The sequence below is a fragment of the Salmo salar genome, chromosome 24, assembly GCF_965601325.2.
Source record: "Salmo salar chromosome 24, fSalSal1, whole genome shotgun sequence".
Taxonomy (NCBI): Eukaryota; Metazoa; Chordata; class Actinopteri; order Salmoniformes; family Salmonidae; genus Salmo; species Salmo salar.
This window is the reverse complement of record NC_138314.1, coordinates 22,990,221-23,016,722: the sequence shown is the minus strand read 5'-3', so window position 1 is coordinate 23,016,722 and position 26,502 is coordinate 22,990,221. Positions and strand designations below refer to the sequence as shown.

The following is a 26,502-nucleotide window of genomic DNA, read 5'->3' as shown; positions in this document are numbered from 1 at the left end:
TTTGATGTCTTCACTATCATTCTACAATGTAGAAAATAGTAAAAATAAAGGAAAATTCATGAGTAGGTGTGTCAAAACTTTTGACTGTTACTGTATATAAAAAATGTTATTGGCCAATCCACCACCCCCATCTTTGGAAGACACAAAGAACTTTGCTTTTAGAACTTTGTTGTTGTTGTTACATGCACATTCTACACACATTTTACATACATGGTACTTATTTACACAATAGTTACATAGCAAAAATCTACTTATTTGATTTACATTACATCTGGATGGATAGTACTTAAATATATTCGGTATACATTATATATAGTGTTTTCAGTCATAACTTTAGATCACGAGCTTTTAATCCCACCCTTCTCTATGTTCTATCTTGTTAAGTGTGTTCAGGTGTGTTGCCCATGCCCACTAATCAGCCACACCTGATCTTAATGAGTTCTTGTCTCCTTTGAAATGAGTCTGTTTGAATAGGCTAAAATGAACAGCTTTGTATGCTTTAAAAAAATATGGCATGCTAGCTCCATCCTGGTGGCACAGTGGACTAATTCCATTGATAGAAAACATATAGGTTGTAGGTTTGAATCATACTGAGGCTGTTACAATTAAAATAAATGTGTTTAATGCCTAGGAAATTAATTTCCAGGTGTCCTATCTGTGCTTGGAGTTCAAAAAGTTAACCCAAAATAAGCTAGCAGTGTTATTAAAAATCTTATTGAAACAGTCAGGGAAAGATTTAAGGAAGTTATTCAAAAACCTCCAAATAACCTATAATTTCCATTCTCAGAGAATTAATAAAGGCTGTCATTGTAAATAAGAATTTGTTCTTAACTGACTTGCCTAGTTAAATAAAGGTTAAATAAAACAAGTAGAAAATACAGGAAAACGTTCAAGGAACCAGAGTAAAACATTCTCAGAACCTCCCTGCAACCTAAAAATAAACATTCCCAGAAGAGGCAAAATTTCAGTTTTACTGGTCAGGAAATGTATGACTTCATTCCCACAACCGTTGTGAAACCAAAAACATCTGTACCCACAACTTCCAATGAACCAAATGTTCTAGCTGGGTCTCTAAGGGAAGTCATTAAGGTGAGTGTCAGCGTAAATGGCAATATTTGTAGGAATGTTTAGACAAGATATGCCCCTAAATTTTAAGTGTAACGTGCTCTACCTGTCTAATTTAATTGATTTTAGAATTGTCAAAACTCAGCAGTCTGCCCTGGTGTCTGAAAGGCTCAGACTGATAATTGCCATTCTGACAGGTCTTTTACAGATGGATCTTGACAAGATGCACACACAGACAGACAGAGAGAGGTGGTGGAAAGGGAGGGAAAGAGATACAATCTGTATTAGTAATAGTCCGCTATTGTTCTAACATTTAGAGAAATCTCTCATCTCTAACCAAATAAATCTCTCTTTTTTTGACATGTGTTCGTATTCCATCATTCAATAATATCACATGATAATATCACATCAGTGAAATTAAATGGCAGATGTGCAGGAAGGAAGGGTCAGACCAGATTTACTCTGGATGATCCCAAATGTGCAACCCAAATGTTGTCATTGTGAAATATGTTTACTGTAGATAACTACCATTGCTAGTAATTTTGAGTGGTGATTAACAACTAGGAGTTGTCATGGTTATGTAAGTGTTAGGAGGGGAAAGTGAATCTTCCCAAAGCAGTAGCAGCAGGTACTGAGAGGCGGTTCATTGCTCATCTGCCAGGAGAAAGAGGATTCCCAAAGCTTTGCTATGATAGCGTCCTAAAGGCTTGGGTTGGTGTTGAATCTTTATGAGTTTGAAAACAAACAAGCTATGAACAGTTTACAATGGATGAGAATGAGAGAGAGTGTTGATGGTATCCTCTATTAAATTATTAAATATACAGACTACAAATTCTGATTGGCTATACTTAAACTCTTTAACATCATCCTTGGCTCTAGCCTCTTCCCCAATATTTGGAGCAAAGGACTGATCACCTCAATCCACAAAAATGGAGACAGATTTGACCCCAATAACTACCGTGGGATATGCGTCAACAGCAACCTTGGGAAAATCCTCTGCATTATCATAAGCAGCAGACTCGTACAGTTCCTCAGTAAAAACAATGTAATGAGCAAATGTCAAATTGGCTTTTTACCAAATTACCGTACGACAGACCACGTATTCACCCTGCACACCACAATTGACAAACAAACAAACCAAACCAAAGGGAAAGTCTTCTCATGCTTTGTTGATTTAAAAAAAGTTTTCAACTCAATTTGGCATGAGAGTCTGCTATAGAAATTGATGGAAAGTGGTGTTGGGGGGAAAACATACAACATTATAAAATCCATGAACACAAAGTGTGCGGTTAAAATTGGCAAAAAAACACAAATGTCTTGCCACAGGGCTGTGGGGTGAGACAGGGATGCAGCTTAAGCCCCACCCTCTTCAACATATATATCAACGAATTGGCGAGGGCACTCAAACAGTATGCAGCACCCGGCCTCATCCTACTAGAATCTGAAGTCAAATGTCTACTGTTTGCTGATGATCTGGTGCTTCTGTCCCTAACCAAGGAGGGCCTACAGCAGAACCTAGATCTTCTGCACAGATTCTGTCAGCCCTGGGCCCTGACAGTAAATCTCAGTAAGACAAAAATAATGGTGTTCCAAAAAAGGTCCAGTTGGCAGGACCACAAATACTAATTCCATCTAGACACCATTGTCCTAGAGCACACAAACAACTATACATACCTCGGCCTAAACATCAGCGCCACAGGTAACTTCCAGAAAGCTATGAAAGAGCTGAGAGACAGGGCAAGAAGGGACTTCTATGCCATCAAAAGGACTATAAAATTTGACATACCAATTAGGATCTGGCAAAAATACTTGAATCAGATATAGAACACATTGCCCTTTATGGTTGTGAGGTCTGGGATCCACTCACCAACCAATAATTCACAAAATGTGACAAACACCAAATTGAGACTCTGCATGCAGAATTCTGCAAAAATATCCTCAGTGTACAACGTAAAACACCAAATAATGCATGCAGAGCAGAATTAGGACGATATCTGCTAATTATCAAAATCCAGTAAAGAGCTGTTCAATTCTAAAGCCACCTAAAAGGAAGCGATTCCCAAACCTTCCATAACAAAGCCATCACCTACAGAGAGGTGAACCTGGAGAAAAGTCCCGTAAGAAAACTGGTCCTGGGGCTGTGTTCACAAACACAAACAGACCCCACAGAGCCCCAGGACAGCAACACAATTAGACCCAACCAAATCATGAAGGAAAAAAAAGATTATTACCTGACACATTGGAAAGAATTAACCAAAAAAACTGAGCAAACTAGGATGCTATTTGGCCCTAAACAGAGAGTACACAGTGGCAGAATACCTGACCACTGTGACTGACCCAAACTTGACTATGTACCTACTCAGTGAGCATAGCCTTGCTATTGAGAAAGGCCGCCGTAGGCTCTCAAGAGAAGACAGGCTATGTGCCCACTGCCCACAAAATGAGGTGGAAACTGACAAATGTATGACCATATTAAAGACACATATTTCCCTCAGATTACACAGATACACAAAGAATTCGAAAACAAACCAAATTTTGATAAACTCCCATATCTATTGGGTGAAATACGACAGTGTGCCATCACAGCAGCAAGATTTGTGATCTGTTGCCACAAGAAAAGGGCAACCATTGAAGAACAAACACTATTGTAAATACAACCCATATTTATGTTTATTTATTTTCCCTTTTGTACTTTAACTATTGCACATAATATGACATTTGTAATGTCTTTATTATTTTGGAACTTTTGTGAGTGTAATGTTTACTGTACATTTGTGTTGTTTATTTCACTTTTGTTTATTATCTAGTTAACTTGCTTTGGCAATGTTAACATTTGTTTCCCATGACAATAAAGCCCTTATATTGAATTGAATTGAATTGAGAGAGAGAGAGAGAGAGCGAGAGAGACAGAGAGACAGAGAGATAGAGGATAGGACAAGCCAGAGATGGTCAGATGGTCTTTTCAGGGACAGTGACATCTATCCCTGATAAAGTAATTTAGGGTCCTACTACAGTCATCTCTCACTGTAAAACTTAGATATCATACATTTCCCAGCGCCCATTAACCCCTTATATCTGGAGCCATCTGGGAAACAGATAAGATTTGAATCACATGGCATTTTATACTATTTGTGTGTGTGTGTGTGTGTGTGTGTGTGTGTGTGTGTGTGTGTGTGTGTGTGTGTGTGTGTGTGTGTGTGTGTGTGTGTGTGTGTGTGTGTGTGTGTGTGTGTGTGTGTGTGTGTGTGTGTGTGTGTGTGTGTGTGTGTGTGTGTGTGTGTGTGTGTGTGTGTGTGTGTGTGTGTGTGTGTTTGAGGACCATAAGAGATATGAGACCAATATTTTTTATTCACAACACATAGTCATCTGCTTTGTTCTGCAGCTCTTCTAAAGAGTAAGCAAATGTACAAGTCAAGGGAGATTCCATGCGTTGCCTTTTGCCATTAAGTTAATTGTGCAGCGAGTGAAATTACATTTACAAACTTAAAGACCTGCAGGCATATTTATTTTAGCATTAAAAACAGGGTGTGTTTAGTGAGCTTTAGGCATTTTGTATAACTTTATTTCTTCTTTATGGACCTTCCACCTCAATAGTTTTGAGCTTAAAGAAACATAACTGTACATAAATTAATTAAGGAATAAACGACTAAACAGGCTCTCCAAATCTGTTTTATTATATTCCTTAGTTTGATCGCGTTATAATGAACCATACTTTTCTGGAAACCATGGAACATTGCTGTGCCACCCTGTTTATATTGCTGGGGAAATCAAAAGTTCTGTATAAATAGTGATGACGCAAAGGGATGCTAATCTGATGAAGGAAAGAGCGGTATAGGCTATAATGAAGCCTATGCGGAGGCAGGGGAGTGAAGAGTGATGGTAGCAATGACTAATTCCGTAGTCATCGTTTCAAGGAGTTAATGCTCTTGAAGAGCAGCACTTATAATGCGGGATCCCAGTGCTTTCCATTAGGAGCGCACTTGGCTATCTGCGTTAATATCAGATATCTCACCTCGGTCAAGATAGCGGAGCACATCACATAAGCCCGCAGTCATTACACCATGATTACACCTATCAATACCTCTTTTTCATATTCATTTTTGCTTTACCGTATACTTGACATTTGTTGATGTTCAAACCATCCGTACAAGGATAAAGAGTTAGGTGAGTAGCCTGCCGGTCCGGTAAAAATGTTTTATTGATTGCCTTTGTCAATGGGATCGAGTTTAAGTTTTTTTTTAAGTAGTTTAACTCATTTATTGCAATATATTTTGGTTGATTGTCAACAGATATGTTATTAACGTTTGCATGCATTGCATAGGCTACTTTTACGCGGGGCTGCATTGGAATAATAGGCTAAGGAGATTAAATGTAGGATAGTCTAATTTTGAGGTAAAATTACACCCAGTTATATTGAACACGGTTCCATTTATGAGAATCACAGTCACGGACAAAAGACCGAATATCTACTCGACTTTTTCATTCTCTAATTCTTCTTATTTTGTACAGAATGAAAACGGTTCATTCTAGTGTCTACAGTTAATCATAAATATCTGCATTTTCATAAACTTTGTGGTTTTCAATACTGGTCTAATAGCATAATCATCGTTAGATATCCGCTGCTTTTGCAGAGCCTGGCTTGTGTAGTTAAAATGTGTACAATGACAGTATACTGCAGTAAACTAGTAACGATACCTGAAATAATATGTTTAATTGTTTATTGCATTACACTTTACATTAGCCTTGAAGAGCAGTAAGGAGAAACAGTTATTTGTTAGGCTATGGCTTCTATGTCTTCCTTTCTTTCTTTCTTACTGTCTTTCTTTCTTTGCAGAGGAAATGGTATGTTCTTACAAATTGTGTATTTATATTTCTTTGATGCATTTTTTCACACATACTGTATTAACTTGCTTCCTTCCGTGTTTTATTTCATAGAATTGAGCTGAAATAGGTCTAGTCCAATAATGTACGTGAAAAACAAACAGTGTGACTATTGAGCATTAGAGCTGTTGGTAATAATTTGGTAGGTGCTTATATTTGTCCTATTTCACACAGGTACAAGTGTGTATTCAACACATGCAAATTGGAAATGTGTTTTATTGCATATCCCAACTCCCCGTAGTACACTTTCGGAGAGAGTGGGGTCACAATTCTGGGTCTGCTATGATCAACTGTTAAGTGCCTTGCTCAAGGACATATGGACAGATTTTTCACCTTATCAGCTTTGTTATTCAAACTAGTGACCTTTCAGTTACTGGCCCAACGCTCTAACCGTTAGGCTACCTGCCACCCCATGCCATGTGATAGCTGAGCAGCCCCATACTATGTGATAGCTGTTCATTAAAGCGTACCAGTATTTGTAATGTAATCTTGGACAGATTGGATGATGCTGTAGGGGCGGTCACGACTGCAGTTATGCGGACACAATGTTTCAGGCTTAATGTAATGCTTGCCTTTAACCATCCATGACTTATCTTGACTGTTTGTGCAGCTTGCTAGACCCTGTTTTCTTGATTTTAGTACAATGTGTTTGCAGTTTGGGTTTGTGGTAGTTTATTGAGACATTTCAGCAGACCTGTGCACCTGAGTCTGGTATGTACCTAATATCTAACATCCAGATGTTGCCTACAAGGCACTAGGCTGAGGACAACTGAGCTTTCATGGGTGACGATGATGCAACTGTCATTGTTGATTATTCTGGAGAAATGAATGAACAAATGTCATAACTTTGTCATGGGCTGTTTTTAATTTGTTCCACACACTTCAGTGGCTGAGAATCAGATACAGTCTTAGCACCCTATACTGCCCTCAAAGCAAATGAGCACTCTCATCCTGCTACAGATGTAGCATTTTAATTTCAGCCAGTTTCCTACAGCAGGAAAATAATCCTGCATCAACAGGAAATGTGAATTATTATGTGGATTATAATTAATGGACATGTCTGTAGGGGTTGACACATTTTTCGTAAATGCAAATCAAGTCTGAAATTTCAAAGTGGAAATTGCAAACTTTAGAAGCTTTTTTAAACCTCAAATACACTACATGTTTTACATTTCCTGAGTTGCTGGACAATTCTCCTGCGACAGGGTGATCAAATTAATATTCTACATCTGTAGGACACAAGCCAAGTGCTGTTGTGTGTTATAACCACACTGTGAGTAATATGGCTGCACCATCCCAGTGTTAGCTCCAGCAGCACAGCACAGGCAGGAGCTGGTTGGAGGTGTGAATGTGGATGGCAGCTGACTGCACACAGGAGTCCACCAGGCTGCTTCAGCAGCTGCTCAGCCAGTGTGGAGCAGGACTCAGTGGGGCACAGAGGAAAGGTCACACTGTGGTTAATAATGTGACAGAGGAGATATCGAGGGAGGACAGTAGCGGACTAAGTAATACTTTAGAGCCATCACTACACATCTGCGTTTTTTCCACCCATTGTATCAGCTCTGGGACCAGAAATTGGCCCTGGCATTTCTAACACATCGGCCCATTTTTTCCTTGAGGTACCCATTATTAGCCAAATAACGATCACATTGCGCAAAAAAGAGACAAGTTAGACATGACCACTGACCTAAAAATGGACCAGCCCATCTGGCACTTGCCTGAAATGCCACATGGCTTGTCCGCCCCTGCTCACCTATTCTGCATGGCAGGTCTAATGGATAGGGTGCGTGCAAAGTGCAAGAGAGGGGGTTTGGTTAGAATACATAAACCTTGACACTGATGGACATATAGTCTAAGAGCTGCAATCAGATTAACTTCTAATGTCATCTTCTCAGTCAAAGCTGCTTATCATAACCCAATATAAATCCACTAGGGCTGTTTCCCTCCACTTTTAGTATTCTACTCTGTTGTCAACGTCAGGCATTTTATCAAAACCATATTCCATAGATGACGTCCATGTACCAATTGCCATTGAGCAGCGAGACAGTGGGCATTTTATGTGAGACATTGTGAAAGTTTGTTTTGCAACAGAAGGAGAGACAGCCAGAAAGATTGTTGCATTTCCTCCATACATCAAAGTCAAGATGAATTATATAAAAGGATCTAGCACGGCATGTCTTAAGATTTTTGACGTCATTAAAGTCAACGATCAAATCCAATTTTCTCTTCTATTCCTAGTCTACACAGATACATTGAGATAAAGGGACATATTTGCTAAGCGTTTGCAGCAGGTGCAAATTCTGCATCTGTTTTTCTTTCAAAAGATAATTAAATTCAGGACGAGAGAATATAAATGTAAAAGCAAGGTTAGAAGAAAGAGTAAGGCTGTTATTGTGATGGAACAGTTTTATGTTTTAGCTTTGTTTTTGGTCTTTTATCCCTTCCCACTGGGCACACACGGATTGAATCAACAAGGTTTCCACATCATTTCAATGAAATTACGTTGAACCAACGTGGAATAGACGTTGAATTGGCATCCGTGACCAGTGGGTAACTGAAAAAAAGCGTGATGAAAGCTTAGTAAATCTAGATAATAAACCAAAAAATCCTAAATGCTAAATATTTCGCATAGACTGCCATTATTTAACAGTGCATTCTGGTAATTATAAAAGACAAGAGCGAGTAAAACCAAAAGCAAGTAAATTGATGCCATACAATATGGTGCAGTGTGAGGAGTTGAACATGAACAGTACACCATTAGAATCCAGATTGTAATCAACATGGTTTACAGTTGACACAATGTGATGTATTGATTATCCCACATTGATTTACACAGACATGGGATAGAGATTGATGAAGTCAAGGATAAAAGCATTTCAAAGAAAATGTGTTTATTAAAGGTTGTCACTGATATTGAAATACACTATATATGCGCATGTACAGTACCAGTCAAAAGTTTGGACACACCTACTCACTCAAGGGTTTTTCTTTATTTTTACTATTTTCTTCATTGCAGAATAATAGTGAAGACATCGAAACTATGAAATAACATATATGGAATCATGTATTAACCAAAAAAGTGTTAAACAAATCAAAATATATTTCAGATTTTATATTCTTCAAAGTAGCCACCCTTTGCCTTGATGACAGCTTGGCACACTCTTGGCATTCTCTCAACCAGCTTTATGAGGAATGCTTTTCCAACAGTCTTGAAGGAGTTCCCACATATGCTGAGCACTTTTTGGCTGCTTTTCCTTCACTCTGCGGTCCAACCAGGGGCGGAAATCCCTGAAACATAACTATGTAATTTAAATAATATTAATAATAGGCAATGAAAGTAATTGTGCTGATTATAGACACTTAATAGCGCGTTTTTAAGTTTCAAAAGATTGCGACCCCCCCGCCCTTTGCCTCACAAAGGTTTGATCCACTGCCAGTTCCTTAGCTTGCTACGTAACTGCCGTGAGGTTCATCCAGTCAATCGCACACACAGTAGCTGAATATGCAGAGCTAGTGCGCAAATATTAACTATTAAGCTAGCTAGTACCTATTCCATTTATGTGGCGTCGTCAAAGATGGAATCATCATGCAGATGATGTAAGTTAGTGCTTCAAAGTCCCTGTGATAAGGTTAGCGATAAACTGAAGTCCAAACTGAACAGAACTACACTCTCTTCTACCATTGTCTTAAATATATTTAATGGTCTCGTTGCAAAAGCTAAATTGTCGCAAGGGAACTTTTATTTCTTTATTTTATTTCACCTTTATTTAACCCAGGTAGCAAAGATTATAGCAAACACCACTGAAACTGAATTGGTGCTCGCTGGCTTTGCAAATTCAGCTATTGTTGGAAGCCAGCCAATATGAAACAAACTATTAAAATTACAAAAAGTTGCAGCATATGTTGTGTAAATGGTGAACTCATACAGCTGTCAACTCTTGTCATTTTAATCCGTTTTACAGTTTAGAACTACCTTTTAGATCGAAGCCCATATAGAATGATTGAAGATGATAGAAGCCCATCTCCTACTGTAAATAACCTACACACTGTGTGTGTAGCCAGCCAGCCAGCCAGGTAGAAAAATGGCAGAAAAATAGAAGACGGACATCAGAGTATTTTTCAATACACCAAAACGCATAGTAAGAACCCTAGTAGCCTAATATCTCAAAGACTAGTTGATAAAATGTTCATAAGAAAGAAATGAAATTCTAATGGAAATGTTTCACAATGATGTCATTAGGCAGAGCAGGCAACAGATGGCACACAGACAGCAGAGTTGGGGACAGATATGCAGGGACAGACTGGCAGAGACAGGGAGTCTCAGGTAAGTTTGTTGAGTCTTTGTTTGGCAACATTATGAAAGGTTGTCAATTTTTTTGACTTGTAAAATAGGAACATAATTGGAAAATGCCATGGATACCCCCACTCTCAACTTAAACTGGTGACTGAACTAAGATTTGTTAAAGGCAATGGCATTGCTGTTGTGATTAGTTGTGTAGTTTTGGGTACCGGTAGTTAGGAGTACGGCAAACACCTTATTTCTTTGGTTCCTCAATATACATTTACCATATTACAATGTAGGCTATGTGTTACAGCACTACTTTTGGTGTCCCCCTCAGGAATTGCTCTTGAGAAAATTTCATGTAATTGTCCCCTCCAAAGTGGATATCAGATTTTCGCCCCTGGGTCCAACTCATCCCAATCCATCTCAATTGGGTTGATGTCGGGTGATTGTGGTGGCCAGGTCATCTGATGCAGCACTCCATCACTCTCCTTCTTGGTCAAATAGCCCTTGCATAGCCTGGAGGTGTGTTGGGTCATTGTCCTGTTGAAACCAAATTATAGTCCCACTAAGCGCAAACCAGTTGTGAAGGCATGTCGCTGCAGAATGCTGTGGTAGCCATGCTGGTTAAGTGTGCTTTGAATTCTAAATAAATCACAGACAGTGTAACCAGCAAAGCACCCCCACACCATCACACCCCCTCCTCCATGCTTCATCATGGGAACCACACATTTGGAGATAATCCGTTTACCTACTCTGTGTCTCACAAAGACACGGCGGTTGGAACCAAAAATCTCAAGTTTGCAAACAAAGGACAGACCAAAGGACAGATTTCAAATGGTCTAATTGTCCATTGCCCGTGTTTCTTGGCCCACGCAATTATCTTCTTCTTATGGATTTGGTATTTTACCAAATAGGGCTATCTTCTGTATACCAGCCCTACCTTGTCACAACACAGCTGATTGGCTCAAATGCATTAAGAAGGAAAGAAATTCCACAAATTACCTTTTAACAGGGCACACCTCTTAATTGAAATGCATTCCAGGTGACTACCTCATGAAGCTGGTTGAGAGAATGCCAAGAGTATGCCAAGGTGTCATCAAGGTAAAGGGTGGCTACTTTGAAGAATGTCAAATATAAAATATATTTTGATTTGTTTAACACTTTTTAACCCTGGATCATTGTTATTCTAACTTCCGTGACGCATATAAGGCCCTCCCCCGCCCTCCCTTCAGAAAAGCTGACCACGACTCCATTTTGTTGCGCCCAGTCTATAGACAGAAACTAAAACAGGAAGCTCCCGCCCTCAGGTCTGTTCAACGCTGGTCCGACCAATCGGATTCCACGCTGCAAGATTGCTTCGATCACGTGGACTGGGATGTGTTCCGCATTGCGCCGAACAACAACATTGACAAATACGCTGATTCGGTGTGCGAGTTCATTAACAAGTGCATCGGTGATGTTGTACCCACAGCGTCTATTAGCCTCTCTGGGCTAGGTGGGACGAAATCGTCCCACCTACTCAACAGCCAGTGGAATCCCGTGGCACGTTATTCAAATACCTTAGAAATGCTATTACTTCAATTTCTCAAACATATGACTATTTTACACCATTTTAAAGGCAAGACTCTCGTTAATCTAACCACACTGTCCGATTTCAAAAAGGCTTTACAACGAAAGCAAAACATTAGATTATGTCAGCAGAGTACCCAGCCAGAAATAATCAGACACCCATTTTTCAAGCTAGCATATAATGTCACATAAACCCAAACCACAGCTAAATGCAGCACTAACCTTTGATGATCTTCATCAGATGACAATCCTAGGACATTATGTTATACAATACATGCATGTTTTGTTCAATCAAGTTCATATTTATATCAAAAACCAGCTTTTTACATTAGCATGTGACGTTCAGAACTAGCATACCCACCGCAAACTTCCGGTGAATTTACTAAATTACTCACGATAAACGTTCACAAAAAACATAACAATTATTTTAAGAATTATAGATACAGAACTCCTTTATGCAATCGCTATGTCCGATTTTAAAATAGCTTTTCGGTGAAAGCACATTTTGCAATATTCTGAGTAGATAGCCCAGCCATCACGGGCTAGCTATTTAGACACCCACCAAGTTTAGCCCTCACCAAAGTCAGATTTACTATTAGAAAAGTTTGATTACCTTTGCTGTTCTTCGTCAGAATGCACTCCCAGGACTTCTACTTCAATAACAAATGTTGGTTTGGTTCAAAATAATCCATAGTTATGTTCAAATATCCTCTGTTTTGTTTGTGCGTTCAAGACACTATCCGAAGGGTAAAGAAGGGTGACGCGCCCGACGCGTTTCGTAACAAAACATTTCTAAATATTCCATTACCGTACTTCGAAGCATGTCAACCGCTGTTTAAAATCAATTTTCATGCCATTTTTCTCGTAAAAAAGCGATAATATTCCGACCGGGAAACCGTGTTTACATTCAAAGAGAAAGAAAATAAAAACATGGGGTCGCCTCGTGCACGCGCCTCAGTCTCATTGTCCTCTGATAGACCACTTACCAAAGGCACTAATGTTTTTCAGCCAGGGGCTGCAAAGACATCATTCAGCTTTTTCCCGGGTTCTGAGAGCCTATGGGAGCCGTAGGAAGTGTCACGTTACAGCAGAGATCCTAAGTTTTCAATAAAGAGAGTCAAGAAGCCCAAGAAGTTGTCAGACAGGTCACTTCATGTAAGGAGTCTTCTCAGTTGTTTGCCTGCCATATGAGTTCTGTTATACTCACAGACACCATTCAAACAGTTTTAGAAACTTTGGAGTGTTTTCTATCCAAAGCTACTAATTATATGCATATTCTAGTTTCTGGGCAGTAGTAATAACCAGATTAAATCGGGTACGTTTTTTATCCGGCCGTGCAAATACTGCCCCCTACCCCCAACAGGTTAAAACATTCCCCAACCAGAAACCGTGGATTGATGGCAGCATTCGCGCAAAACTGAACTTGCGAACCACTGCTTTTAATCAGGGCAAGGTGACCGGAAACATGACCGAATACAAACAGTGTAGCTATTCCCTCCGCAAGGCAATTAACTTGTTATGGATAGGGGGCAGTATTTTCACGGCCGGATAAAAAACGTACCCGATTTAATCTGGTTATTACTCCTGCCCAGAAACTAGAATATGCATATAATTAGTAGCTTTGGATAGAAAACACTCCAAAGTTTCTAAAACTGTTTGAATGGTGTCTGTGAGTATAACAGAACTCAAATGGCAGGCCAAAACCTGAGAAGATTCTGTACAGGAAGTACCCTGTCTGACCATTTCTTGGCCTTCTTTGTCATCTCTATCCAAAACAGAGGATCTCTGCTGTAACGTGACACTTTCTAAGGCTCCCATAGGCTCTCAGAAGGCGCCAGAATGTTGAATGATGACTCTGCAGTCTCTGGCTGAAAAACAGTAGCGCATTTGGTAAGTGGTCGATCTGAGAACAATGAGACGCACGTGCACGTGAAGAGTCCATTTTCTTCTTTGAGTCTTTGAACGAAAACAACGACTCCCGGTCGTAATATTATCGCTATTTTACGAGAAAAATCACATAAAAATAGATTTTAAACAGCGTTTGATATGCTTCGAAGTACGGTAATGGAATATTTTGAATTTTTTTGTCACGATACGCGTCCGCGCGTCACCCTTCGTTACCCTTTGGATAGTGTCTTGAACGCACGAACAAAACGCCGCTATTTGGATATAACTATGGATTATTTGGAACCAAACCAACATTTGTTGTTGAAGTAGAAGTCCTGGGAGTGCATTCTGACGAAGAACAGCAAAGGTAATCCAATTTTTGTGATAGTAAATCTGAGTTTGGTGAGTACCAAACTTGGTGGGTGTCAAAATAGCTAGCCTGTGATGGCCGGGCTATCTACTCAGAATATTGCAAAATGTGCTTTCACCAAAAAGCTATTTTAAAATCAGACACCGCGATTGCATAAAGGAGTTCTGTATCTATAATTCTTAAAATAATTGTTATGTTTTTTGTGAACGTTTATCGTGAGAAATTTAGTAAATTCACCGGAAGTGTTCGGTGGGAATGCTAGTTCTGAACGTCACATGGTAATGTAAAAAGCTGTTTTTTTATATAAATATGTACTTAATAGAACAAAACATGCATGTATTGTATAACATAATGTCCTAGGAGTGTCATCTGATGAAGATCATCAAAGGTTAATGCTGCATTTAGCTGTGCTTTTTGGTTTTTGTGACATTATATACTAGCTTGAAAAATTTGTGTCTGATTACTTCTGGCTGGGTACTCTCCTGACATAATCTAATGTTTTGCTTTCGTTGTAAAGCCTTTTTGAAATCGGACAGTGTGGTTAGATAAAGGAGAGTCTTGTCTTTAAAATGGTGTAAAATAGTCAAGAAACAAAATGTACTCTGCATTGCTGCTAAAATCTGGGTAAAAGATTGAAAGGAATGTGAGTCTTATTCAGTACATTTAGTTATTACTTGCTTTTCTACCAACTTTGCCAGCAGGCATGCCAGCTAAGATAGACAAGCTAGCTACTCTAACTTGATTGATAGCCTGTAATGTCTTCTTGGTAGCTAATTGAGGTTGGGAGATAGGTTCTCAATCTGGGCTAGATAAAGCCAACTTCATACAATTGCTGGGTGGCTAGTAGTATTACAAAGAAACAAAAACAAAACATTTAACAAAACAATAATTTTCAAACAGGACGAATCTGAGGGGGCATGTGTCACTCGTGTCCATGGCTGGATCTGCCTCTGTATTCTTCAACCAACATGTCCAATCAATAACAACAAAATAAGGCCACAGCTCCATTGATCAGCCAGAGAAGAGGGCGTTCCTGAGACATGCTCTCGCTCCCATACAATGGTGATGGATAGGAGCCAGTTTTTTGAACAGCTAATGATATTGAAACATGCTGCAGAATGCAAAATGTGGCTGTCTGAACATTTTTATAAGATGCACTTGTCTGATGAGAGTTGATTTTGCATGAGATCTTTTGTGGATATTGGATGTCAAACCAGCTTATACTTTTCCTTACTCGAGCAAAGCATCATTGTGGCTGTATCTCTTTGTTACAGGGGGAGTCACGCCACAGACACACAGTGACTACTGAACTCATCCACATCCAGACTGAGGCCGTCCCAACATTCAGAAGACTTGGACAGACTTGCCCTGGGACTAGCCTGTTTTTTTCACCTGTAATAACCCTCCTACCTCCTACCCTGGCAAGGGGTCTGGTCTGGAGCTCAAGCTTTAACGGAGAGGACATCGTTGAATATTCACTTCCAGTTGGACTGGACCAAACTAAAACCAAACTCCTCGCATTGACACTTTTACAGATTGCATATGCGTCACTTCCTCTTCCCACTATTCAATTTTTTTAATATGATACAGACTTGCACTTGTTCACTTTGATCTAGCTATTGGGAAAATCAGAGCGAGGGACCCCAGAACCTATGCCTATGATAATGATCCTCAGTAACCAAATACTACTCTGATAGGTCAGACTGTCAGAGTCAACTCCACACTCCATCAAATATATTTTAGGTCTCCAGCTGTATTATAACTTGTGGTTTAACATCAAGGATAATCTCAAGGTGGATTAGCTTTTGTTTGTTAAATAGCATTCCTCTGCATACACAATGTTTGTCTCTATCAGTGTTTTAAACAAGCCCATAGCTTTCTATTTTTGATTAATTGTAATTGCCGATTAGATTAAGACAACATGAGTCAAATGATGCTTTGACATGACAGACTTAATGTGATCATTATTTGAATGGCTCTCAGGAAAGTGCTCTGATGTCTTTGTCTTCTCTCAGCGAACTTAACTGTCTGCAGTTTGTCTGTCAGTCTACTGTTCAGAACAGGGCAGGACAGTGTATCAATACTGTTTAGAGAACAGATGGTTCCTATAGCAGACAACATGAACATGACCCCAGAGCATCCAACACAGAACTGCTCCAACTGCAGCCAGGTGTTTGTCCCAGAGCTCAATGTGGTCAAGGCTGTCGTGCTGGGACTGATACTTGGGACAATTATTGTATGTGGGGTTTTTGGGAACATCCTGGTTATCTTGTCGGTGGTCTGTCATCGACACCTACGAACAGTCACACACTACTTCATCGTCAACCTAGCGGTGGCAGACCTCCTGCTGAGCTCCATCGTTCTGCCCTTCTCTGCCACCTTTGAGATCCTAGGGTACTGGGTGTTCGGAAGGCCCTTCTGCAATGTGTGGGCAGCGGTGGACGTGCTGTGCTGCACAGCCTCCATCATGAGCCTGTGTGTGATCTCAGTAGACCGCTACATCGGGGTCAGCTACCCGCTACGCTACCCAGCCATCGTGACAGAGCGCAGGGCACTGCTCGCCCTGGTTGGCCTGTGGGCTCTGTCCGTCACCATCTCCATTGGCCCTCTGTTTGGCTGGAAAGAGCCGGCGCCAGAAGACGAGTCTATCTGTAAGATCACAGAGGAGCCTGCCTACGCCATCTTCTCTGCTGTGGGATCCTTTTACCTCCCGCTGGCCATCATACTGTCTATGTACTGTAGGGTGTATGTGGTGGCCCGCCAGGAGAGCCGGGGCCTAAGAGAGGGGCACAAAACAGACAAGTCAGATTCAGAGAGCGTCACGCTGAGGATCCACCGCGGCAACATGGCCGTGTCTGAGGACGAGGCCCTGCACAGCCGCACACACTTCGCCCTGCGTCTCCTGAAGTTCTCCCGAGAAAAGAAGGCCGCCAAGACCCTGGGCATTGTGGTTGGCTGCTTTGTGCTCTGCTGGCTCCCTTTCTTCCTGGTTCTGCCCATAGGTGAGTGTTACCCATTGTACCCAGGCTCCTTACCTTGTAGACTGTGCTCCACAGCTACCATGTCATGCTGTTAATGCCACCCCCTCTTGTATCTATACTTGGCAAAATAATTTATGAGGTTTTGTAATTAAATTGTATTGCAGAGATGGCTGTTGGCGGGAGAGAGGGTGAGGGGGGGAGTGTTGGATGACTCCCAAAATAGATTTTCACAACAGTCTCTGGTGCCATATCATGCATACCTTTCTCATGTCATACGGTATCAACCATAGAAGTAGAACAACTTTATTTACATGTGTAATAAATAAGTTATTTTATGTTATGTGAGGTTTTTGGTTTTGGATGATGTAAAACATTATATTGAGCTATGTGCTATTCTTCCATTAATCAGTAATGGGCTGCATCTGCAAAGATTTCTTTTTATTGATGCCTAATTAAAACGATCTGAAATAAGTCAAATGTAGCATCAGAATGTGTACACATGCAAAACTTCAATCTCCTCCTCATCCCGTTGTTATTTTACCTTTCGTACACGACTGCTTTGAAATATCATTTAACTACCATACTATTATTTTATGAGTATATGAATACACGTACTAATAATGTGGTATTTCATGTGTAACTAATAAAATAAAGTAATTTCAGGAGCTTTTATTTCAGACCACACAAAATGTTGAAAGACAAGTATAATTGCCGTAAGCGTTTTCTGATGTTAACACAAGCTTTGAATAGAGTCAGTATTATTTAAAAAATAAAACTGATTGATGAAAGTTTCAGAATATGCAATATTATCATCCTCACTATTTCATATTATGAAAGAATCGTGTTTACGTAACACTTTTGTGTAGAAATTATTGAGAGGATTTTCAGGCAAGCCAAAATACCAGTCTCAAGATATGATCCTACATTAGAGAGTTGAACTACACACACACACACACACACACACACACACACACACACACACACACACACACACACACACACACACACACACACACACACACACACACCCACACACACACACACACGTGCACCACAGGAGGCTGCTGTGGGAAGAACAGCTCATAATAATGTCTGGAACAGAGTAAATGGAAGGGCATCAGTCACCTGGAAACCATGTGTTTGATGTGTTTGATACCATTCCACTGATTCCACTCCAATCATTACCACGAGCCTGTTCTCCCCTATTAAGGTACCACCAACCTCCTGTGGTGTGCACACACACGCACGCTCACACATTAAAGAGTGAGAGTGATAGAGAGCTACTGAGAGACCTAGAGTACGTTTGGAACACCCATTTAAACTGAACAAAAAGTGTAAAGTGTTGGTTTTATGAGCTGAAATAAAAGATTCCAGAAATTGTCCATAAGCACAAAAAGTGTATTTCTCTCAAATGTTGTGCACACATTTGTTTATATCCCGGTTAGTGAACATTTCTCCTTCACCAACATAATCCTTCCACCTGACAGGTGTGGCATATCAAGAAGCTGATTTAACAGCATGATCATTACACAGGTGCACCTTGTGCTGGGGACAATAAAAGGCCACTCTAAAATGTGCAGTTTTTTCACATAACACAATGCCACAGATTTCTCAAGTTTTGAGGGAGCATGCAATTGGAATGCTGACTGCAGGAAAGGCCCACCAAAACTGTTGCCATAAAATTGAATGTTCATTTCTCTACCATAAGCCACCTCCAACGTCATTTTAGAGAATTTGGCAGTACCTCTAACCAGCCTCACAACCGCAGACCACGTGTATGGCGTTGTGTGGGTGAACAGTTTGCTGATGTGAACAGAGTGCCCCATGGTAGTGGTGGGATTATGACATGGGCAGGCATAAGCTACGGACAATGAACACAATTGCATTTTATCAATGGCAATTTGAATGCACAGAAATACCGTGACGAGACCCTGAGGCCCAATGTGAGGCCCATTTTTTTTAGGTATCTGTGACCAACAGATGCATATCTCTATTCCCAGTCGTGTGAAATCCATAGATCATGGCCTAATGAGTTAATTTCAATTGACTGATTTCCTCATATGAACTGTAACTAAGTAAAATCTTTGAAATTGTTGCATGTGCGTTTATATTTTTCTTCAGTATACATTGACATTATTAATTCATTTCCAGTTCATTTTTCATTTTCAGACACTCTTATTGATTTGTTATCCAGCCACAGCCTTAAGCGCTTTTCAAATTAATAGTTTGGATGTTATTTGAATTGGTTTTTCAGAAGGCCACTGAGGGGTTACTGTAATTTGGGTGTCAGGTGTCTCAGTGATGCAGTGCAGCCATCTCAGGTAAAAGATGTGGTCTGGTCTAGCATTAGGCTAGCCAGGCACTGAGCCATCATAGGGTTCCACAGATAACAGAAATACTCCCAGCATGTGTGGGTAGTCCCTTTTCAATGTTTTTATAGTCCCTTTCAGTCAGCCTCTGTCCCAGTCATCTTCTCAGTGTGATCAAAGAGCTGCTGTGGTAATGCTGCTGCTGAGAGCTGAGCACACGCTGCCGGACCTGTTAGCTGCTCATATTTCAATAACACACTTGAGCCCCCACTGAGCCAATATGTCTTCCTGGCATTTGACAAGATAACTGTTTTTTTTTCTCGCTCTCTCTTTCTCTGCCTCTCTCCACCTCTCTCTCTCTCTCTCTCTCTCACCTCTCTCTCTCTCCCTCTCTCTCTCTCTCTCTCTCGCTCTCTCTCTCTCTCTCTCTCTCTCTCTCTCTCTCTCTCCCCAGGCTTGTCATCTATTGCTCTTGCTTGCAACTCACTTATCACATAGAGGCATTCTCAACAATGTGATCATAGCAGGAAGGACAGATAGTCATCACATCATTGCTTTTATTGAAGGACAACCTCGGGTCCCCTTCATGGTTGTTTAAAGAACAATATGGAGTTCAGCAAAAGCACAATGTGTACTACACTCACTGCTAGTTAGTTTCATCATTTTAGTATAGGATGAATGTGGGAATGAAATACAAATCAAGTGTTTAAAAAAAATGTATCTGTCCAACTCCGGACTTCCTAACCCCTCAGGGTTCAGATTTATTATACGCTCTCATGCTCATAAATATAGCAAGCGCAACAGAGGGCTGGGTCTTCTTGGTGGTTATTCTACTCCCTAACCATGGCTGGCTGCCCTTTCTAACAAAACCATGAAGGCATCAAGGACAACATGTCACAATGTTATCTATTATTATCCTGTTAAATACAACGATTTTCCATTTAAGATTGATTGTGTTAGGCTGGGGATGGTTATTTTTGTTTGCTTGTTTTATTGAGACAGGCTTTATAAACTAACCCTTGTGGGGATTTGAGTGGGTCAAAAGGTTAAGGAGGGATATCACTGTCTTGGCAGTGTGTTTATTTTGAGACTGGTTTGTTCTTGTTTCTTCTTGACATTCCAGGAGCCGTTTCTGAAGGCATGACCAAGAGCATAGCAACGGTTTACTCACATGTTCACAAGGGTACTGGTATTTTGCACCCTTCCTGCTGGTGCTGTGGTTGTTAGTCAGTAGTTGCTATGGTGCCAGCCATGTATCTTTGGTATTGTTATCTTAAATCATTATCAACAATATGAATCATATTTGGTGGTGGTGGTGGTGGTACTGGTACTGGATGTACTGGATGTACAGTATGGCAATGTCTCTCTTGGGAAGTAAGCACATATCTATTGGTCATCCATTATTTATTGCTCAATCTATCTTGTTTTCCTTTGATATACATCACTATATACTCTCTGTTTTCTTTAAAAAGCATGTTTTGCGTCACTGTCTTTTTATGGATTCAACATTTTATAGACAAATGACGCTACTTGAGTAACGGCAATCTTAAATGTATGTAGTTCTGTCCTCGAGCTGTTCTTTCCATTAATATTCTGTATTATTTCATATTTTATGTTTTGTGTGGACCCCAGGAAGAATAGCTGTTCTATTGCAACAGCTAATGGGGATCCTAATAAAATACCAAATACCAATCAAGTCCCCCCTTAGGAGGTTTTAGGCTCCAAAATGTATGAATTCAGTCACAAGCAGAGTAATATAATTATTGTTGCTCGTTGCACAGTAGGAGTCATCTGAGATGTACTTAGGACGGAATCATATCGCTCAAAGTACCTCCTCTCTCTCTCCTCTCTTTCTCTCTCCCTCTCTATCCATCTCCACATCACGCTGTCATTTTTCATTTTTGTCTCCGACAGCCTCTCCAATAAAGAATTTCACAAGACAGCTCATCCCATCCTGCCTTTGAAGATAGATGCTCAATTTCAAGGCTATCCAAGACCTCAGCCATTTCATTATTTTAATGTGTCAAGCATTTGGTGTGAAAAGTCCAGTGGTGTAAAAAGTACCCAATTGTCATACTTGAGTAAAAGTAAAGATACCTTAATAGAAAATGACTCAAATAAAAGTGAAACTCACCCAGTAAAATACTACTTGAGTATCAAAAGTAGATGTTATTGCTCAAATATAGTTAATTATTAAAAGTAAAATTATAAATCATTTCACATTCCTTATATTAAGAAAACCAGATGGCACAATGGTTCATTAAAAACATTACGGATAGCCAAAGGCACACTCCAACACTCAGACATAATTTACAAACTAAGCATTTATGTATGGCTGACCAGGGATGTTCTCTTGATAAGTGCGTGAATTGGACCATTTTCCTGTCCTGCTAAGCATTCTAAATGTAACAAGTACTTTTGGATGTCAGGGAAAATGTACAGAGTAAAACTACATTATTTTCTTTAGGAATGTAGTGAAGTAAAAGTTGTAAAAAATATAAATAGTCAAGTACAGATACATCCAAAAACTACTTAAGTACTAGTAGTACTTTAAAGAACTGGACAAGTCTGCATGTAATGTGTATCTTAAACCATTTCCTCTACTGCACTATTAAGTGTGCAGCTCACACACTCTCACACTTTCTCACATTAGTCCCTCTAATCAGAAGCAGCAGGATTTATGAAGGCAATTTTAATACAACAAATACCTTGATGTCAATACCTTGACATTGGTAGCTCTAGAAATATGATAAAACTATAAATTGAACCCAAGTGGAAATAAATGTGTTTTTCTCAACACAGTCTTTGGCTTTTCTGTTGAGTGTGTACAAAGTATCTGCTTCTTTCACACGTGATCAACATTAACCCTGATTGGATTTAGATGTATTAGGAATGTTATAAAGTATGGCACAAAATCTTCATGGAAATATGTTCCTCTATTTGTTTCTTCTTATCTCATGTTGATATCCTGATTTACGTAGTCAAGTATGTTAATCAGTTTTCTTCCCTTTGTGTGTGTGTGTGTGTGTGGCCTATTATAGGTTCCATATTCCCAGCATACAGACCTTCGGACACAGTTTTCAAGATCACCTTCTGGCTAGGCTACTTCAACAGTTGCATCAACCCTATCATCTACCCCTGTTCCAACCAGGAGTTTAAGAAGGCCTTCCAGAGTATTCTGGGAGTGCGCTGTCTGAGAGCCCAGTCCAGAGCCACTCATCACCCGGGTCCAGCCCAGGTTCAGGGTAATTCTCTCACTCTGAGACTAGATGGCCGAGGGGACCCCTCCTGCTTCAGCCCCTCCTCCTCCGTAGCCCTGTCCCGCACACCCTCCTCTAGGGATGGCAGGGAGTGGAGGGTATTCTCAGGAAGCTCCGTGGCAGGGTCTGGGACAGCGGTAGAGACAGGAAGGGCTAAGGTGGCCCAACTGTGCGGTAAGAATCTGCTGAAGACCTGCTGCTGCATCAGAGACAGGAGCTTCAGCCAGGGGCCCAGCCAGGGACCCAGCCATCCTCAGCCCCCTCCACACGGAACCCTGCCCATCATTAAGATCCACCAGCTGTCTTTGTGTGAAAATGGAGAGGCTGTATAACCAGAGATAATAAGTGATTTGGATCGTCTCTGGTATGAATGTACTGTAGCTCCTCACTCTTAACCCTAACAATGATCCACCCTCAAGGTCCAGCACTATTAAAGGAAACTGAAGTGAATAGTGAATAAATGTCTATGCCCAGTGGAGTTTACAAGGATGGAATAATAATAATAGCTGGAGGAGATGGTGGAAATATTTTAATACTTCTAATATTCTGACTGCAGTTACACAATGCCAGTGGATTTGAATTAATGACTGAGAAAAGTTTGTTTTTGTACACCAAACCAAGGTTTTACCTTGAGATGGTTCTACTTTTTAAGACTTGAACATGAATTCCCCCCGTGCACATTCTCTCGGGCAGTCTTTGCCACTCTTCACACTTTACTATTCAGTTGATTTAAATAGTAAAGAAAAACAGTCCAAATGACTATGCTAAGAGCAAACTATTTCCCCCTCCCGGTTTTTCGCAGGGAGATCCGTCATTTTACTGGGATCTACACTTTAGTTATATCAATATATGTATTATTTATACCAGATATTCCTGAGAAGATATTGGGGTTTGTGAAGGTATTTCATAAAAGAGCCAAATTGTTTCTTCCTTGGGTAATGTTTACAAGTTTTAACAGGTCAAGTCTGTACATAGGTTATTGATGGTAACCTCATATATTGATCAAAATGATTACCTTTCTCCCAGTGTCTTACCATTTACCAAGCTCTTTTCCTGTTGTGAGAATAGTGTATATGACTGTGTCTAAAGCAGTCAGGAACCCAGGAGGATACTGTCCTTCCATGTCACGTATTCCAATAAAAAGAAAATGAAATATTCACAGTTTTTCTTTCATTCTCAGTAATTTCATGAACACACGTTTCATAAACACGCATGGACAATAATACTTTGTACTCCAACATTCCCATGATACCCCTTTCCTCTGCCAGATAGAAGATTAACTTCTTCCTGTGGATTTCTGAGGGATCGTTTCATGGGTTTTGACCTCATAACTGCTCCCTAAACCTCTAAATCCACCATGAACAAGTAAGAAATTAGCTATTTGCAGATTGCATCCATATGCACTTACACGCACAAGCACACAAATATAAGTGATTGCATGGATATGTACTGGCCACAGTGCGGGCATAATAATCTTTGCATCGGCTTATCTGTGACTTACGTCAAGGAAAAAAAACGAGTAGTGAACAGGATATGGTGAGCAGATAGTATTGATTGACTTTCCTGAGGTTATTTTCTCTGGGGTGTTACAATGTTATGAAAGTTAGGAAAGCAAAGGCTAGCTTTTTCAAACAGAAATATGCATCCTGTAGCACAAACTCCAAAAAGTTCTGGGACACTGTAAAGTCCATGGAGAATAAGAGCACCTCCTCACAGCTGCCCACTGCACTGAGGCTAGGAAACACCATCACCACCGATAAATCCACGATAATTGATAATTTCAATAAGCATTTTTCTACGGCTGGCCATGCTTTCCACCTGACTACCGCTACCCCGGTCAACAGCCCTGCACCCCCCACAGCAACTTGCTCAAGCCTCCACCATTTCTCCTTCACCCAAATCCAGATAGCTGATGTTCTGAAAGAGTTGCAAAATCTGGACCCCTACAAATCAGCTAGGGTAGATAATCTGGACCCTCTCGTTCTAAAATTATCCGCCAAAATTGTTGCAACCCCTATTACGAGCCTGTTTAACCTCTCTTTCATATTGTCTGAGATCCCCAAAGATTGGAAAGCTGCAGTGGTCATCCCCCTCTTCAAAGGGGGAGACACTCTAGAACAAAACTGTTACAGACCTATATCTATCCTACCTTGCCTTTCTAAGGTCTTTGAAAGCCATGTTAACAAACAGATCACCAACTGTTCTGAATCCCACCGTACCTTCTCCGCTTTGCAATCTGGTTTCCAAGCTGGTCATGGGTGCACCTCAGCCATGCTGAAAGTCCTAAACGATATCATAACCGCCATCGATAAAAGACAATACTGTGCAGCCGTATTCATGGACCTGGCCAAGGCTTTCGACTCTGTCAATCACCACATTCTTATCGGCAGACTCAACAGCCTTGGTTTCTCAAATGACTGCCTCGCCTGGTTCACCAACTACTTCTCAGACAGAGGTCAGTGTGTCAAATCGGAGGGCCTGTTGTCCGTACCTCTGGCAGTCTCTATGGGGGTGCCACAGGGTTCAATTCTCGGGCTGACTCTTTTCTCTGTATACATCAATGATGTCGCTCTTGCTGCTGGTGATTCTCTGATCCACATCTACGCAGACGACACCATTCTGTATACTTCTGGCCCTTCTTTGGACACTGTGTTAACTAACCTCCAAACAAGCTTCAATGCCATACAACACTCCTTCCGTGGCCTCCAACTGCTCTTAAATGCAAGAAAACTAAATGCATGCTCTTCAACCGATCGCTGCCCGCACCTGCCCGCCCGTCCAGCATCACTACTCTGGACAGTTCTGACGTAGAATATGTGGACAATTCCAAATACCTAGGTGTCTGGTTAGACTGTAAACTCTACTCCAGAATCATATTAAGCATCTCCAATCCAAAATCTAGAATCAATTTCCTATTTCGCAACAAAGCATCCTTCACTCATGCTGCCAAACATACCCTCGAAAAAATGATCATCCTACCGATCCTTGACTTCGGCGAAGTCATTTACAAAATAGCCTCCAACACTTTACTCAGTAAATTGGATGCAGTCTATCACAGTGCCATCCGTTTTGTCACCAAAGCCCTATATACTACCCACCACTGCGACCTGTGTGCTCTCGTTGGCTGGCCCTCGTTTCATAATCGCAAAACCCACTGGCTCCAGGTCATCTATAAGTCTTTGCTAAGTAAAGCCCCGCCTTATCTCAGCTCACTGGTCACCATAGCAGCACCCACCCATAGCACGCGCTCCAGCAGGTATATTTCACTGGTCACCCCCAAAGCCTATTCCTCCTTTGGCTGCCTTTCCTTCCAGTTCTCTGCTGCCAATGACTGGAACGAATTGCAAAAATCACTGAAGCTGGAGACTCATATCTCCCTCACTAACTTCAATTATCAGCTGACAGAGCAGCTCACAGATCATTGTACCTGTACATAGCCCATCTGTAAATAGCCCATCCAACTACCTCATCCCAATATTGTTATTTTTTTTGTTATTATTTTTTTGCTCCTTTGCACCACAGTATCTCTACTTGCACATTCATCTTCTGCACATCTATCACTCCAGTGTTTAATTGCTAAATTGTAATTATTTCGCCACTACGGCCTATTTATTGCCTTACCTCCCTAATCTTACCTCATTTGCACACACTGTATATAGATTTTTTTATATTGTGTTATTGACTGTACGTTTGTTTATTCCATGTGTAACTCTGTGTTGTTGTTTGTGTCGCACTGTAAATGGGAACTTGTTCTCAACTGGGCAACCTGGTTAAATAAAGATGAAATATAAAATGTAATCCCTCTGATACAAAGTATCTCCTGAGGGGAGTGGCCAGAAATACTTGACATTGGCTGACATGACTGTGCCCCTTTGTGAGTCATACTGTCTCAGTA

The 26,502-nt window shown here is 40.6% G+C and overlaps 1 protein-coding gene across 1 annotated transcript; it reads left to right on the top strand.

Moving 5' to 3' along the window:
- Nucleotides 1–15,339: 15,339 nt before the first annotated feature.
- adra1aa (adrenoceptor alpha 1Aa) lies at nt 15,340–23,730 on the top strand. The gene is made up of 2 exons (XM_014171433.3): nt 15,340–17,059; nt 22,389–23,730. The coding sequence occupies exons 1-2, from the start codon at nt 16,156–16,158 to the stop codon at nt 22,937–22,939; spliced, it is 1,455 nt and encodes a 484-aa protein (XP_014026908.3). The 5' UTR covers nt 15,340–16,155; the 3' UTR covers nt 22,940–23,730.
- The last annotated feature ends 2,772 nt before the right edge of the window (nt 23,731–26,502 follow it).

Bases quoted from the DNA above. Each gene is read 5' to 3' on its own strand.
- adra1aa (XM_014171433.3), top strand. From the start codon at position 16,156: ATGGTTCCTATAGCAGACAACATGAACATGACCCCAGAGCATCCAACA. The intron at 17,060-22,388 runs GTGAGTGTTACC...GGCCTATTATAG, and splicing joins CTTCCTGGTTCTGCCCATAG to GTTCCATATTCCCAGCATAC.